Source organism: Panthera leo, chromosome A2, assembly GCF_018350215.1.
Source record: "Panthera leo isolate Ple1 chromosome A2, P.leo_Ple1_pat1.1, whole genome shotgun sequence".
NCBI classification, from domain to species: Eukaryota; Metazoa; Chordata; class Mammalia; order Carnivora; family Felidae; genus Panthera; species Panthera leo.
Genome location: NC_056680.1, coordinates 54680891 through 54698317, shown reverse-complemented (window position 1 = coordinate 54698317; position 17427 = coordinate 54680891). Strand labels below are relative to the sequence as shown.

Here is a 17427-nt window from a genome sequence, read left to right as displayed (position 1 = left end):
ATATATCTGATCAAGAATTTAGAATAATAGTCATAAGATTAATTGCTGGGCTTGAAAAAAGCATAGAAGACAGCAGAGAATCTATTGCTGCAGAGATCAAGGAACTGAAAAATAGACATGACGAATTGAGAAATGTAAATGAGGTGCAAAATAAACTAGATGCTGTGACAGCTAGGGTTGAAGAGGCAGAGGGGATAATAAGTGACATAGAAGATAAAATTATGGAAAAAGATGAAACTGAGAAAACGAGAGTTAAAAAAGTTCTAGACCATGAAGGGAGAATTAGAGAACTAAGTGATTCAATGAAACGTAATAATATCCATATCATAGGAGTTCCAGAAGGAGAGAGAAAGGGGCTGAAGGTGTACTTGAACAAATCATAGCTGAGAACTTCCCTGATCTGGGGAAGGAAACGGACATTGAAATCCAGGTGGCACAGAGAACTCCCTTCAGACATAACTTGAATCAATCTTCTGCGTGACATATCATAGTGAAACTGGCAAAATAAACAAAGATAAAGAGAGAATTCTGAAAATTTGGGAAGGAGTTTTCTAGTGAGCAGAAATGGCAGGTGCAAAGTCCCTGGGGCTGCGGGGCACTTGCAGGGTCAGGGATGGAGAGGAAGGCCAGCTTGACTGGAGCTGAGGGTAAAGGGGAGAGTGGTGGGAGATGAGGCAGCATGCTGAGCTGGGGAAGTGCTAAATATTGGAGGCCATGGTAAAGAGAGCCTATATTACTCACTCCCAGAGCAGCTGCTGCATGAGCCACTATGCTGGGGGCTACTTCCATGGCCTCCTCACAGTGGCCCTTGGGCATCCAGAGAGAGCGGGGGAGGGATGTGTCCTGGTACGCGGTCAAGGAAAAGGCCAGGTTCCTGGACACAGGCCACAGGGTCCCCGCCCTGCCCCGGCCCCGCAAACAACAACGGACTACTGCCTCTCCCCAGGACTCAGGGTTCTCAAGGGTCACAGCACAAGGTCCCCTAGAAAATATGCCTTTCAGAGTCCCAAGTCCCTGTCTCTCAGCTGCATCCCATGGGCACCAAGAACCAGAGGGAATTGTACAAATGCAACTCAGAGCATGCTCCTGCCTGCCTTGCCCCTCAGCCACGCTGCCTTGCTCTGAGAACACAGCCCAAGGGCCGTGATGGCCAGCATCTCCTCCCTTCTCCCTTCCCTCCAACTCACTATTCCTCAGATGGCACAGGCCTTCCCTCCTCTGGGCCTTCCCTCTGTCTGAATGCTGTCCCCCCCAAGTGCTGGGACAACAGGCATGTCTCCCTCTCCCCACGTCCCGGCCTTTCCTGGACCAGCAAGAGACCTCTCCACACTCCACTCCCCTCTCATTGCTCAGAGCACTGGTCACTCTCTGAAAGTCTCCCATTTGCACTGGCTTGTGGGCTTCCTTACTGCATCCCTAACTATGATACTCACCCCGTGAGGCAGGATACTCACGCTCCATGAGCGTTGTCACTGCCGTATCCAGGGGACCTGTGGCAGCTGGCACACCACGAGTGAATATGTGTTGGATGAATGAATGACTTCAGAGCATGCCTACAACAGTCCCATGGGGCAGGTGCTCTAATTGTTACATTTCACAGGTAGGGAAAATGAGGCTGGAGAAGGTTAAGCCGCTTACTCAAGGGACACAGCTAGCAAGGAGCCATGATGGAGGCAGATTGACTTCAGACCCCACACCTGTGCCCCCTGCACCTGACTTACTGTATGGCCAGGCCTTCATCCTGTGAGCCTCGACATTGTCATCCATCTAATGGGTATAAAATCCCAGCCCTGCTGTTTCTTCGGGCTAGTGCTGAGACTTTGAGGGTGTCACCAAAGCAGACCCTCCCTGTCACCTGTATGGTGCGCCACACCCACAAGGGATTGGTTAAGAAGGGGCTTTCAGCCAGGCCTGCCCTCGGAAGGGTTAACATAGCCTCTTTGTCCCATGGTTGCCATGGGGACAGTTCCTGTCCTTCAGGAAGCAGGGAGAGCAGTTTCCTGTTTTGAAGAAGGCTTGAGGGCTGTTTTCCTCCAATCAGCCTGCCCAAAGAGGGGCAGGAAGCCTAGGGCCGGGCCGCCCCTGCTGATGGGTGTGTGGTCGAGCCATACCCACGCCCAGCCAGCCAGGAGGGGCCCTTGTGGAAATGCAGCCTCGGGGAAAAAGCCAAACAGGCCAGCAGAAGGAAAAAAAAATGGTTGGCCGGAAGAGGGTGGTCACTTCCTCCACAGACCTTGGATCCCACCCAGTGGTGATAAAAACTGCAAGCTGGCCCTGCCCAGCCCCAGACTCCCCTCCCCCAGAGCTCCGCCTTTCCTTGGGGAGCTGAAGGTCTGCTGGACAATGGCCTTTGGGGCCCCTACCTGTCCCTGTCACCTAAAGGCACTCCCTACCCTATATGCTACACACTTCAGCCTAACTGAGCTACTGGCCCCCACTTCTCACCTCCAGCTTCTGCCTGCCACTTTCTGCCCTGCCTTGCTCCCTTTTGCTTGTATGACTCCTTCAGGGTGCAGAGCAAAGCTGTCCTCCTTCTGGAAGTCTTGCCAGCATGCATTTGAGCCCTCACAACTGTGGGTCAGAAACATTCATGACTTCAGGCCTAATCTCTCTTGGGGCCCCTGTCCCAGCTTCCTTGGGTCATCCCACCTCCAGGCTTGACCCTCTGACTCCTTTAGCACTCTGGCTACCAGCTTTTCTACCACCCAAGTCTGACCATGTCCCTCCCTCCCCTAGAAACACTTTGTGGCTCTCTATCCCCTACAGAGGGGAAAGTCCAATCTCTTTGGCCTGCCATTGGAGAGCTTCCCCGCCCCCACCCCAGCACCATCCTGTGCTGTGACCACTTCCTACCTTGCCCCAACCTCGCCTTCCTCTTCCGTCCCCACAGACATTTGCTCAGGCTGTTTCCCTACCTGGAATGGAACCCTATTTTTCAACCTGGAAAATGCAACTTGACCTTTAAAGTTCAGCCCCATGTCGCCTCCTCTCCTCTAGCCCCTCAGCTGGACTCAATCCCCTGCTCTCACCCCCAGTTCCACTGTGTCATGGTTAGCTGACTCCCACGCCCTCCCCTTGAACTGAATTCTGAGCTCATCAAGGACAGTAAAGTGGAGAGAGGGGGGAACCAACATTCCTTTAATCCTCACCCTGGCTCAAGAGAAAAGTCTCATTCCCCTTTTACAGAGGAGAAGATTGAGGTGCAGAGAGGTGAGATGTCATGCCTGAGGCCACAAAGCCAGTAACTGGTAGAGCAAGGGGTCTTCAGGCCCCAGGCTCCTCTCTCTCCTCATGCCTGGCCTGGGTGTGTGCAGTGGGGGCAGGGGTGGGAGATGCCTGAACCAAATTTATCTGCCGTATTCCCACCCTCCCCCCCACCAATCTTTGGGGCACGGGAAGGGAAGGGAAGGGTGGTCTTGCTAAAACCCATCCACCCCGGCAGGTGTCTGGCTCAGATTTGCCGCCCCTGGAGCCAGGAAGGCAACTCAATGCCTTTCCAGGGGAAGATAAGCCTTAGAAGCTGATGATGTTGCAGCTGTGGCAGTGGGGGAGCAGTCCAAGGGTGCAGGGACCTGGGGGCCAACACCTGGGGAGGCTGCAGGGCTAGGGTCATTTCCATTTGAATAGCGCACACTTTGTCCCTGTAGACAAAGGCATACCTGCTGCTGGTAGAAAATGGGAAACCCAGGAGGGACCTCCATAGAAGGGGGAGGAGAAGGTGTCCAGCATGGGTCCCAGCTTTATGGGAACAAAACCCTGGTTGTCACCCTCTCTGGCCTGGTGCAGGAAGCAGAACCCAGGCTGCCTCCACATGCCTCCGTTGCCCCCTCTCACCAATCCCAATATAGCGGCTGTTCAATAAATGCCCTCACCTGTCTCTTCTGCTCTGATTGTGGGTTTTTCATGCCCACTTCCTGGTATACTTTATAAACATGTATTAAGCATCAACTATGTACTAGACATTTAGTTTTTTAAGTTTATTTATTTCGAGAGAGAGAGAACATGTGCATATGCACGCACGAGCGAGAAAGGGGCAGAGGAAGAGAGAAAGAGAGGGAGAGACAGAATCCCAAGCAGGCTCCACATTGTCATCACAGAGCCAGACGTGGGGCTGGAACTCATGAACTGAACAGTGAGATCATGAGCTGAAATCAAATCGAGAGTCAGCGCTTAACCAACTAACCAAGGGAATCACCAAGGCACCCCGTTTACTAGACATTTAAATGATAATGAACATTTATTTAGATGAACTGTCTCATTTAATGAGCAGACACTATTATCACATCCACTGGGGGTGGGAGGGGGGTGCTGTGTGCTGAAGGGGGTCATAAAGCCAGCTCCAGAGCCAGGGTGGGATCCCTATCACTTACTAGCTGAGCATCCCTGGGCAAGTGCCTCAGCCTCTCTGTGGCATGGTAGCCTCATCTGTGACACAGGACTAATTATATTGCCTACTTTATAGGTTTGTTGAGAGGATTAAATGAGTTGATAATATGTGCAGAACATTTACAGAGTACACGCAATAAGCACTCAGCAAATACTAATTATTATGATTTACTAATGGGGAAACGGAGGCCCGGACTTGCCCGCAGGTCAGTATGGTTACTGCCTGTCTGGGAGGCTGGGCCATGGCCGTCTCAGTGTAAGCTCACAGGGTCGGGGCACTCTGTGTCTGAGAATGTGGCCACATCTAGTTTTGGTGCTGGCTGTGCACTTTGCAGGGGCTCTGGGCAGGCGGGAACAGGGACCTGGATTTCAGTGGTTTTGATCTGAAATTACCTAAGCTGTGCACAGGTAGGTTATTCACCCTGGATGGTTCAAGGATTTAAAAAAAAAGACAGGAGGCATTTGCTTACTTGGAGGATCCTGATCTTTCATGCTGTGTCGTGTGTGTGTGTGTGTGTGTGTGTGTGTGACATGTGAAGGAGGAAGCTTCAGTGGGGAGGGACCCCAGGGGCCTTAAAAGGTCCATTGAGGGGTGACTTTAATTTCAGAAGCCCCGGGTAACTGGTCAGCCCCCACCAGGGTCTAAAGGCATCTGAGGGGACTCAGGAGGCCACTGTCTTCCCCATCAGTGCTCCTATCAAACTGGCAGATAATTTGCCACTGGTGTCCTGCTTCCTTGGCTGTTCTGGGGGCTCCAAAAGGCATGAAGGGAGTCTGGCCTGTTTATCCAGTACCCTGCTCAGTGCCTGGCACAGAGTAGGTACTCAGTGCACTTTTGTGGAGGGAAGGAAGGAAGAAAGGAAGGAAGGAAGGCCGGCTGGCCACCAGTCATTCTGTTTCTGATTCTGCCATCATGGTGTTAGACAAACATGATGTAATGTGACAGCCCCAGCCTTGAGGACAGAAAGACCTAGGTCTAGTCCCAACTCGACCACTAGCTCTGAGACTTAAGTAAGCCTCTTACCTCCCTGACCCTCAGTTTTCTTAACTGTAATTTGGAGGTAATGATAGAATCACTCCACATGATCACAAGAAGCACGTAAAGAGAAAGTGCTCTGTAGACGTTAGCTCTTCGCCCTCATTGTTACTATTGCTTGTTCTCATTGCCACAGCCTCCTCATCTGGCAACAGCCGGCCACGTCCCTTTCACCCTCAGGTGCTCAGGCTCTGAGGCTCCCACCTAGCTGTTCCTTGGACGTATCAGAACCACAGTGTTGGTTCCCTGGAACACCCCTCCCAACGCTCCTGCAGATATGGGCTGGGCCATCACTGTGAAGCTGGGAGCTGCTGGCCATTAGGACCATCCACGACAGACAGAAAGACAGGAGGAGGAGAATAAAGGACAGAGAAGGCAGGACTGGTCAGGGAGGCCTGACTGCTGCCATGGGTCAAGCATGTGACGCCCCTGTCCTGTCTGGCTCCTGTCCTCAAAAGGCAAAGGCAGCGACTGCAGCAGCACTGGAGGAAGAGGTGTGTGGTTTCAGGCTTCATGTGGTTCTGGCCTGGGCCTGGATGATGGGACGTGTGGATTCCAGCCCTGGCTGCTCCCCCCACTTGCTGTATGATCCGAGGCCAACAATTTCCCCCTCTGGGCCTCAGTTTCCCAGTCTGTCGTGTGGGTATAATACCTACCCTGGGTGGCTCACGGTCTGCTGAGGGGGATTGAGACAGTAGTCATGATTTGGAAAACGTGGAAATCTAGGCAGACTTCCTGCCCATCAGAGAGAGAACAGTGTAGGCTGGTGGTTAAGTGCTCAGACTATGTTCTTGGAGTGAACGGTTGAGTCTTGCCTGGGCTATAGGACAGGGCACTTCCATCTGGGCCTCAGTTTTCCCTTTGTGAAATGGGGATATAATAACCCCTTTATAGGATTCTTGGGAAGAATCCATGAGTGAAGGGCTCATTACCCCACACGGCCATGCCCTTTGTGGGTGTTTGCAGCCAGCCCCCGAGCTCAGTGTGTGGTTATGGCTCAGCTCCATTAGGACTAAGCAAGTCCAACCACCAGTATGAGCGCCGGATGTTTGTAAAGCCTTATGGTCTTTCACATCCATCTTCTCTTATTAGGAAAAGCAAACACAGGAACAAGCGTTTCCACTTCATAGTCCATCACTCCACACCAACAAGTGGCTTCAGCTAAACGAGTTTAGACCTGTGCTTTTTCCCAACTGTCACTGGTGCTATGATCTTTTTAAGTAGACTTGGCTTAGCCTCAAATCCTAAATTCAACAGTCGTGGAAAGGGCTTAGCAAAGCATGAGGTCTCTTCCTGCCTTCCCTTCTTTTCACAGGCCCTACAGCGAGGGGTGAGGTTGGCTGTTGACTGAATTCTCTGAGCCTCCCTCTCCTGCTCCTACCCTGAGGTCTTAGGTTATTTGGGTTGTATTGCTAAGTCCCAGAAACAACCTCAACTTTTAAACACATCTCTTTATCTGCTCCACCATGTCCGTCACCTTGACCAACTCCACCACTACCCCCATCACCTCCTCCAAGTCTTCACCTCCGCATCTGTCAGTTTCACTACCTCTATCTCCTCCGCCATCGCCAACTGCACCACATCTTCCGTTTTCACCATCACTTTCACAGCTACTCCTGTCACCTCACCACCTTCACCTCCTTTGCCTCCAATATCACCTCTCCCACCTCCACCGTCACCATCTCCATCACCTTCTCCTCCCCTTCCTTGCAGGGATCCATAAAGTTTATTAAGAGATTGTCCAGAGAACACAAATTCCGCGGTAGATTTTCTACTCCAGAGGCACAAGTGCTTCTCTACAAAAGGCTGGAGGCTTGAGGACTCTGGTGGCAGTTCAGAGAAGAAAAGGTCCTCTAAAGGATCAAATTCCATTCCCAATTTAGAAAAACTGAGGTACACCTTACGCCCTTGCCTAAATGTGTGCATAATAGAATTCTATATTGTGGCGTTTAGACGATACAAATAAACTGAAACAAAATCAGTAAACCTGGTTAAGTGTATGAAAAAGTTCTTGGTGAGTGAGAAGACACTATATAAGATTTTTCATAATGATAGGAAAAAAAGTTTAACCTCTTCAGAGCCTTTCCACATTACCTCACTGAAATTCATTCATTCCTGTCTTTGGTCTGTGTGCACCAAACACCTTCTGTGTGCCAGGCACCACCTGGGTCAGGTAACAATTTAAATCAGACCTTCGCTCATATAGTTTTAATATATTTTGAGTGAGCACTGGGAGTTCTACTGGGTGCAGACCCCTAGATATCCGGAAGCCTACCAACTTTCCAATAACGTATTAATAAGGAGACAGAGGTCAGGGGATTAAGTTCTCATCCCAGTGAGAACCTGGGGAAACCGTGATGTCTTTTCTCTACTCCTGTGCGCCCCAGAAGCACATCTGGCCAAAAAGAAATGGGGTGGGTTATCTACAGCAACATTTCTCCAACTGTACTGTGTGTATGGATCATCTGGAGATCTTGTTAAAATGTAGATTCTGGTTCAGGAGGTCTGGGGTGGAACCTGAGGCTCTGCCTTTTTACAAAGCACCCGAGTGCTGCTCCATGGACCACGCTTATAGCAGTAAGGTGTTTCATCTATGCAATAAAAAGATCCAGTTACCTGGGACTCCTGGACCAAAGGCTGGACCGCAGGTATCCAGGTTCAGGGAGACAAAGCCAAAGTTGTAAAATGCCTTGTGTCCATTTGCAATTCTGCCTCCTTGCAAGGTCCCAACACAGCCGGCCCAAATCACAAAAATTCTAGCCTCCGCCATCTTTGATCCCAGAAAACCAAACTGATCCTGAACAACAGTAGGAACCTCTGTCTTGGGCCCTATTCTTGTGGACAGTAGATATTTTTTTGAAGACCTACTAAGTGGTGGGCTCTATGTTAGATGTCAGGATTGCAGTGGTGAGCAGGTGAGCACATCCCTGCCCTGGAGCCATCATCCTGGCAAGGGGTCATGTCTGGGCCTTTCTCTACTATTTGATGGACAGGAAGGAATGATGGTACTAATGGGAAAGGGGTACGTTCCATGTTCCTCCTCCAATTTCCACATAGTAGATACTTTGGCTCAATTGCCGAAATGAATTAGGACACACACTCCCCCCTCCCCCACTCCCCCCTCCCCCAGCACATACGCCTCCTGCTGCCCTTCCCAAAGGACACTGGAATTGCTGGGGGCCCACACCCTGGGCTTAGTAGACTCACATAGTAGTAGATTCACAACCAAACTATTAAATGACCAAGCCACACTTTGAGGCGGGGGTTCTGGAGATGCAGATGAGGAACAGCAAGGGCAAGAAGAGAGGCAGGAAATCTCATTTTAGCAATTTACTCAGTTTCTTCAAACGTAAAATGGGAAGAATTTTGAATTTTTTTAATGTTTATTTTTGAGGAGGGGGGAGGGACAGGGACGGAGGGAGACACAGAATCTGAAGCAGGTTCCAGGCTCTGAGCTGTCAGCACAGAGCCCAACACGAGGCTCAAACTCACAGTGAGATCATGACCTGAGCCATAGTTGGACACTTAACCAACTGAGCCACCCAGGTGCCCCATGGGAAGAATTTTGATACCAGCTTCACAAGGTTGCAATGAAGCTTAAATGAGTAAACATGCATGTACAGAGCTTAGCACTATGCCAGGCACACAGTAGGTGCTCCATAAATGTAAACAGCCAGTTATATATGGAAGCCATGTTCCTTGCCTTCAGCTTTCATTGGCTGATGTAATGAAGCCCTTAGTATGGTTTTCAAGCACTTCTGGGGCACCTGGCTGGCTCAGTCAGTGGAGTATGTGACTCCTGATCTCAGGGACATGAGTTCCAGCCCCATGTTGTGCATAGAGATTACCTAAAAAAAAAAAAAAAAAGAAGGCACCTCTTACTTTGGCCTTTCTGTACCTCCTATTGGGACACTTTTTTTTTTTTTTTCCTTTTTTTAAAGAGAGAGAATTTTTTTTAAGTTTATTTATTTATTTTGAGAGAAAGAGAGAAAACCAGTAGGGGAGAGGCAGAAGGGAGAGGGGGACAGAAGATCAGAAGGGGGCTCTGTGTTGACAGCAGAGAGCCCGATGTGGGTCTCAAACCCATGAACAGGGAGATCATGACCTGAGCCACCCAGGCGCCCCTGGGACACATCTACACCATCTATTTTCCTGCCAAGCCGACCCCTGTTGGCTCCTCCAACAGGGCATGCCTTTTCACACCTCTAAGTCTTTGCTCAAGCCATTTCCTCTACCTGAAAGGCCTTTCCTTTGCTTGAACCCTCTCCACTCCCAGGGATACCTCTGAGTTCCCACAAGCCCCTGTGCACTCCTGTCATATCCTAGCAGTTGTGCTGGGAAGCAGAGCTATCTGCTTATGTTTTTTTTTTTTTGTTTTTTTTTTTTCAATCTGCTTATGTTTGCATGACCAGTCAGACCAGGACCTCAAGGGTGAAGGCTTGGTACAAATCATCCATCGGTGCCAGGGAGGTGCTGGTCAGGTGTGTGCTAAGTGAACACAGGCTCATTGCAACCAGGTCTTTCTTTCAATGTCAGCAACTCAGGGAGGCTTCTCTTCATCACCCGTACTCTACACAAGTGGTTCTCAAACTTCAGGTTGCATCAGAAAAACATGAAGGGTTTATTAAACACAGGATTTCTGATTCAGTAAGCTCTGGGAGCGGAGGTGGGGGGGCGGTCCTGAGAATTTGCCTTTCTAACAATTCCGAAGCTGACCCACACACTTTTGAGAGTCAGTGCTCTGCCCCATTACCCTGGTTTATCTCCCTCTAGGCAGTTATCACTCTCTGAAACGATATTTATTGCTCATTTGTCTTGTGTCTCCACCGTCCTCCCATCTAAGCTCCACGAGGGTAAGAACTGGGAGCTGTCTTGTTTGATCTCAGCATAGCACTTGACACAGGACTGAATGCATACCCGAGGTTGAAAAGAAAGAGATGGCTGGTCCGTTGGACGAGAGGACTAGGGGGTCCCAAGAACCGCACTCGCCGGCTCCCCCACCCCACCGCAACTGATCCTCGTCCCTTGAACCTCGCGCAGCTCCCCGAGTCGCCACTGCCCCTTTAAATGTGCGCGGGGACGCCTCGCCCCTCGTCTCTTTCGATCCCTGACCGAGCAGAAAGGGGAGGAAAAAAAAAAAAAAAAAAAAAAAAAAAAAAAAAAAAAGCCTTCCTCTTGGAGAGCGAGAGGAAACGTCTAGGAGGGGGCGGAGGCGCGGCGGCGGCAGAGGCGCGGCGGTCAGAGCGCAGCGCGCCGGGTGCGGAGCCGGACCCGGAGCGGACGCGACGCCGCGCGCTGCCCCGGCCGCCGCCCCATGCGCGGCGCACTCGCGCCCCCTCCTCTCTCCCACCCACGGCCAGCGCGGCCCCGCCCCCGGAGGCTCGCGCCCCGCGCCCCCACTTGCCCTGCGCTCCGCGCGGAATCTCGAGTGAACGCGACGCCGCGCGCCGTCCCGGCCGCCGCCCCGCGCGCCCCGTGCTCGTGCCCCCTCTCCTCCCCCCTCCGCCCCTGTCCGCCCCGCCCAGCCCGGAGGCTCGCGCCCCGCGCCCCCACTTGCCCTGCGCGCCGCGCGGAGTCCGGCGCGCGCCGGGGGGGAAGGGGGGGCGGGGCGGGCGCCTGGGAGTGCGGGCCCCGCGGGGCGGCCATGGAGTGAGGCGGCGGGCGGACTCGCGCTGGGACTGACCGACTGACTGACCGACGGGCGGCCCTGGGCTGCGCGTGCTGGAAGATGAACAGAGCAGGTAGGAGGCCCGCTCGACCTCGGGCGCCGAGGGACGCGCGCGAGGGGACCGCGCCAGGCGCTCCAAGTTGGAGCCCACGGGGCGCCGGGAGCGAGCCGCCGAAAATCCCCCGACCTTCCCGCCCTGTCGGCCGCCGCTGAGATATGGGCGGGTCCGGAGTCCCCTCGCCGAGGAGGCTGAGGATCATCGGGGGCCCCCGTCCGAGACGCCCCGCCTCAGGGACGCTCCCTCCGTCTCCGCGAGGCCGCACCCTGGCGGTGTACTCCGTCATCCCGCTCCCACGGCCACCCCGGCGTGGGGGACCGCTTGGCAAGCGAGGAAGGCTCCCTTCGCGAAGGCGACTTGATCGCGCCCTGAATCCTCGCTCCGGCCCCTCTGGGTCCCTGCCAGATCCTCGGCAGGGATCCTCCAGGGCCCCGGGATCCTCCCGCAGCTCTTCGCCACCCCGGGGTCTATTCCTGGTCCCTCAGTACCTGGCGGCGCGCTCTTAAGACATTCCTGCTCCCTCCTCTCTCTTAGACCCCGAGACTTAGAGCTCACTCTGGGGATCAGACTAGAAAGCTCTAAATTATTGTCCCGCACAGCGTACCCTTCCCTCGCCGCGCCCTGGCCCGGGGCCTTCTTTGTGCCTCCCCCAGGGGACCACATGCCAAGGGGACGCTCCTCGCCGCTGAGGCTGAGCCGCACTCCAGACGTTTCCCTCCATCCCTCGAGTCCGACTCTGCCAGTTCAGGGATTCCGGGAAATCCAGAATGCGTTTGATAGTAAATATTAGCAATCCCTTCCGAGGAGTGCCATTTAACAGATTTAGTAACTGAGACTCCGATGGGCGATGCCTGGAACCGGTCTCAGGATTCCTGACTCCATCCACCCGGAGGGCAGAAAGTTCCCTGAAGAGGCGAGCTTGCAAGCCAGCAATCTCAACTAACTTCATTTCCCTGCCAAGGAGGGATAGTCACTCTTTTTTTTCTTTTTCTCTTAAAATTTAGCAGAAGGCAGCCCTCTCTCTGACCAACACCCTCGTCCGAAGCCATACTCCAAAACACACATCCCTAAAGAAACAGGAAGCCACCATTTTGGCTGTCTTAGAACCATATCCTGCTGCCTTGTATGTGTGTGTTGTGGCTTTTTCTTTTTAAAGACTTTTTAATGAAAAAAGTCATTGTCTTAGGAGGTGCAGAAGGGAGACATTTGGCTGGACTGATTTGACAAAGGAGACACTCGGGGACTTGGGAGTGTGGTAGCTGCCTTCATGTGGCCAGGCACTGTTGTTGCTGGGCATGTGGATGCCTGGACAGTGAGGGAGTGGGTCAGAATGGGGGTGGGGTGGGAGTAGGGGTGCCACTTTGGGAGTGGAAGAGGCTGGAGCGGGGTCCCAGTGTTCAGTTAGCCACTCCTTGGAGGAAGAAGGTGGCCTCCAGCCTGTTTCTGGCACAGCCTGAACAGAGCCAGGCAGGCTAGCTTTTTCCTACACTCCTAATAAAACCCACTTTAAAACAATGGTGAGAGCAGTTCCAGTTTTCCCACGTTTCCCTGCTTGAGGCTTGGGCAAGCCCTCCCCTCCCTGAGAATATGGGGGATGAAGTGAGCAGGAATAAACTTGGAGGCAGGCTTGGACCCAGGAAATCTCAGCAGTTGCTGCTCTTGGGTTTAGCCGTCCTAGAACTTGCCTCCAGCATAAACCTGGTTACTTTTTCAGTGTGATAGCAATGATGGAAACCTCACATAATGATTTCTGTGTGCCATGCTCTGAATTTCCTGATCATGTAACATAGTGGTCCATAGACTCCGTGGGAATGAATTTCAGAACCACCATATACTTAGTTAGGTGACCTTGAGGAGGTTACTTAACCTCGGTGCCTCAGTTTCCTCATCTGAAAAATGGAGAGGGTATGATCTTTGTCATCGAGTTCAATTAAATAAAGCTCATAAGGTACCTGGAACAGTGTCTGTCATAAGCCACTAATGAATACTGGTTAACATTTATTGGTCACTTATTATGAACTAGGTGTGTCTTTTAAGTGTTTTACTTGTATCAGTTCAGTTTTCCCAGTAACCTTATGAGGTGAGTACTCTTGCTATCCCCATTTTATAGGTTGGAAAACTGAGCTGAAGGGATTTTATGGTCACTGAGCCAAGATAGGATTGAAATACAGACTGTCCAGCTTGAGAGCCTACTTTTTTATGCAGTGCTGAACACATAGTAGATGCACAAGAAGTGATGGCCAATTGAGTTTCTGTTGGCCTCTAATTGAGGTGTCTTCTATTATTTCTTTCGAACTTCTCAACAGCCTTATAGAAAAAGGAGGTATTTATTTCATTTTGCCAAGAAAGAAACTCAGGTTCAGAGAGGCAAAGTGACATGCCCAAGATGGCACGGTTGATATGTACCAGTGCTGGGATTGGAGCCCAGGTCTGTCTGAGCCTGGGGCCCATGCTTTTCCAACTTCGTCCCATGCAGTCTGCCCAGTATGTGCCCTGTTGTGGATCACTGGACTAGCTTAACAGCAGCCTAATTAGAAATCGTCAAGCTTGGCTTGGACATTCCAGCAGGCACCCAGGAATGAAAGTTAAATTAAGATGCGATTGGGAGGTGAAATTGGAAGATAATTACTCTTGGAACATATGGCTATGAGAGTTCCAGGGGGAATATAGTGAACTGCTGTTGAAACAGACTCAGGGATTGAAGAAGGGGATATCAGGAGACATCAGAAGAAGAGCCATGCATTTAATACTCTGTAGTTGGCCAGAGCAGAAGGCACTTTCCTAACTGGTGCAGTGCACTTACTCTACAGATGGAGAAACTGAGGCCCAGCGAGGGGAAGGGACTTACCCAAGGTCACACCTCCAGTTAATGGCAGAGCCAGGAGTGGAGATCAGAGCTCCTGACTCCTAGTCCAGTGCTCCTCCCAATACCCCCTCTCATTTAACCTCTATATAGCTGACATGGGAGCAGCAGCATGAATGTGTGAGTGACAGACATTTAATTAAAATAGAGAGAGAAAATACAAACTAGTAATGGGGGCTGGCTAGGGATGATTTCTATCACCAGAAACTGTTAAAAATCTCCTCTTCCTGTCACTGTGGTTCCCCACCGTCAGTTTAACTCTTGGCATCTTGGCTCAAAGGCTATTCTGCATTTGAGTTATGCTCATGCATAGCAAATTGCCAAGAGGTCCTGGGCAGAGAGGGTATTACCCTGGGCTTTGTGATACTGAGAAAGGGAAGGTTCACACAGCAGCCACAGGGACTCATGAGGCAGCAGAGGGTCCACACCAGCCACACCCATGCTGGGTTCTAGTTAGAAAGAGAAACTTAACCCGGAGGAGGAACTCCCAGGTCTGATTTATCCTGTAATTCTGCATCCCTGCCAGATTGGACTCTTGACCATACTCCCAAAGGGCTTGTGTCTAACCACTCTGGGCCTCTGCATATTCTGTTCCCTCTGCCTGGCATACCCAGCGTCTCCTTTGATTAAGAAAATCCTGCCTGTCCTTCCACATGCGCCCCAATGCTGCCTCTTCTGCGGGTCTTCTCTAGGCAGGATTGGTCTAGGACCCAGATAACCTTGTACAGAGGGCAGGCACTCTATCAGGTTCCTTTCTGTGAGGAAGGAGGGAAGGGAGCCGAGCTAAAGCTCTCACACAGCCTTCATTTTCTTTCCTTCCTCCCCAGTGTCTTTCCCAGGCTCCTCCTCATGCCAGGGCTCCCTCCTTGGCCCTGCTCTTTTCTTTGTTCACACTCATTCTCTTGGTGATCTCACCAGGCCCATGCCTTAAATCCCATCCCTGTGATGGATACCTCCAGCCAGACCTCTCCCTGGAACCCAGACTGGTCTATCTAGGAGTCCACTTTCTGTCTGTCTCCACCTAGGTGTGTGTGCTAGGTAACTCAGATTTAACACATGCAGACTAACATTCTGGCTTTCCCTCCCTAGCACGTACAGCCTCCCCCAATTCAGTTGGTGGCAACTTCATTTTTCCAGTTCCTCTGACTCAAAACCTCGGTGTTGTCCTTGACCTTGCTCCTTCCCTTACACCCCGTATTCAACCTGTCAGCAAATCCTGCCAGTTCTACCTTCATATTTGGAATCTGACTCTTTACTACTCCCACTGCTGCCAACCTGGTCCAAGCCTCCACCGTCTCATCTCCTGCCTGGATGTCCCTGGATCCGTCATCACCACTTCTGCTTATTTCAGCACATTAACAAGAGTATGCACGTCCCTCTTCTGCTTGGGGGGCCTGCATAATCTGTACCCTTCCTGTGACCCCTCTGACCTCATCTCCTGCTCCTCCCCGTTGCTTGCTCGCTCGTCCCTCCCTTCTGGCCACTCTGGCCCTCCTTGAACATACCAACTGAGTCCTGGCTTCCCTCACATCTCTCTAATCTTTGCTCTGGCGTCCTTTCCATAAGGCCTATCCCAGTAACTCTTTAAAATTGAAAAAACAAACAAACAAAACCCCACCTAACTCCTAATCTTTGTCTATAGAGTTTATGATCATCTAATATACAATAAGGTCATATACATCTCCTTTTTATTCCTTATCTCCTCCACTAGAATATAAAGGTTCATGAGGGACAGGGTCTTTGTTTTGTTTATTGATGTGTCCAAAGATTCTAGATGGGTGCCCAGCACGTAGTAGGTGGTCAATAAATATCTGTTCAATGGAATTGGATTAATGGAAATTGGATGAGAACAAACCTTATGACCAGTCAGTACTTCTGAGTTCTGAACTCAGCCTTTTGTAAAGTTCATACCTGGTTAGTTGTCTCTGGTCTCTCTGGCCTCAGGTTTTCTGAATTTTACCTTTCTCTGCCTCACTAGAAGCTGGGAGCCCTGAGTCTCCACTGTAGAAGAAAGCTCAGTAGCAAAAGGGTGAAGGCAGAGGTTCTAGCGACTGGACCAGGAGGCAGGAAACCCACATTCTCCCTGGTCCCTGCTCCGGGCTTGCTGAGAACAGTATGCGTCACCTCTGTGTGCCTCAGTTACCCTATCTTTTACTGAGGAGTCAGACAAAGCCTTTCTGATTCTGGCATCCTTTGATTTCAGAGGGGGTTCAGGTGAAACACCTTGAACCTCAGAACTGGAAGCAGAACATGAACACTAGATACTTGTCATTCCTAGGGGATCCTGTGGGGAAGGCATTTTCTTGCAGGATCACGCCTCAGACACCCACTGTGACCTTTCTCGAGGAGACGGCGCCCACAGATCAATAGCTTGATTGGATGAAGGATGGCGTGGGGGTGGGGGCGATGCAACCAAGGTGATGGTCGTTTTTCATGGCCCATCTGTCCCTCTGTCAAGTCTCACGGTGCTCATGTGAAATACCACCTGTTAAGGATGAGAAATGAGAGTCCCCACCCCCAAAGAGTAATTTCATGCCAATGCCTGACACCTGATGTTGGGAACTTGAAGCTAGTATTATACATCAGTGTAGAGCAAGGCTTATACCAGGGGAAGATGTGTGGTAGACAAAGACTGACATTGTTAGAATAACAATTGCTACTATTTATTGGCTAGTCCTACTTGAAGGCGTACTGCTGGGCACTTTTAATAAATTATATATATTTTAATATTCATAACCTCTTGAGAGTAGGTGTTACTGTTGAACCCATTTTACAGATGAGGAAACTGAAGCTCACTTTTATAGGTTGTAAGTGGCAAAGCCAGGATTTGAATCCAGATGAGCCAGGCTCCAAAGGCTGTTACTTCACAGTTACAGGTTAGCTAAAGCTTAGCTGTTTAAAATCCACATAGTTGGGTGGGTTTTGTTGGTGGTCGTGGTGGTGGTGGTGGTGGCAGCGGTAGTGTGTGTGTGTGTGTGTGTGTGTGTGTGTTTTAATTAATTTGGACAGATAATTTTCTAAATTAGGACGTATTTGCTTATGGAAACAAGGAGTTGGAGGGCCACTTATGTCTTGAACACTCTGGGTTATTATCTGGATGCCCGTGTCTAGCCTCGGTGTTGATGTGGATGAATATAGGTGTGGGTTAGGGTGTTGGTGTAGTGGGTGCTTTAGCCTTTAGGGTCTTGACAGCTGAGTCTCTTCTCTCCCTTTCTTGCTGGCAGCTGCCACATCTTACACCTGGCAGGGTTCCTGTTCTAACTGCCAATCCCTTCCCCTCCTAATTAGCTGTACACTGGGAAACCAGACCACTGAGTTCCTTAGATTTATGTGCAAAGTACAACTAAAGAGACTGAAATCAGGCCCTTTCAGGAGCACGGTTCCTGGGCACCTATATTCTTGCTGCCCCAGGCCTT

General features: G+C 51.0%; 1 protein-coding gene across 2 annotated transcripts in view; it reads left to right on the top strand.

Annotated features, from left to right (window-relative positions):
* Positions 1-11042: 11042 nt before the first annotated feature.
* FGD5 (FYVE, RhoGEF and PH domain containing 5) overlaps positions 11043-17427 on the top strand; it is a 121374-nt gene continuing 114989 nt past the window's right edge. For both annotated transcript variants that reach the window (XM_042911423.1, XM_042911415.1), the window contains exon 1: positions 11043-11163. In XM_042911423.1, coding sequence (XP_042767357.1) covers positions 11151-11163 — 13 coding nt within the window. In that variant the 5' untranslated portion in view covers positions 11043-11150. The remainder of the gene's footprint in view (positions 11164-17427) is intronic.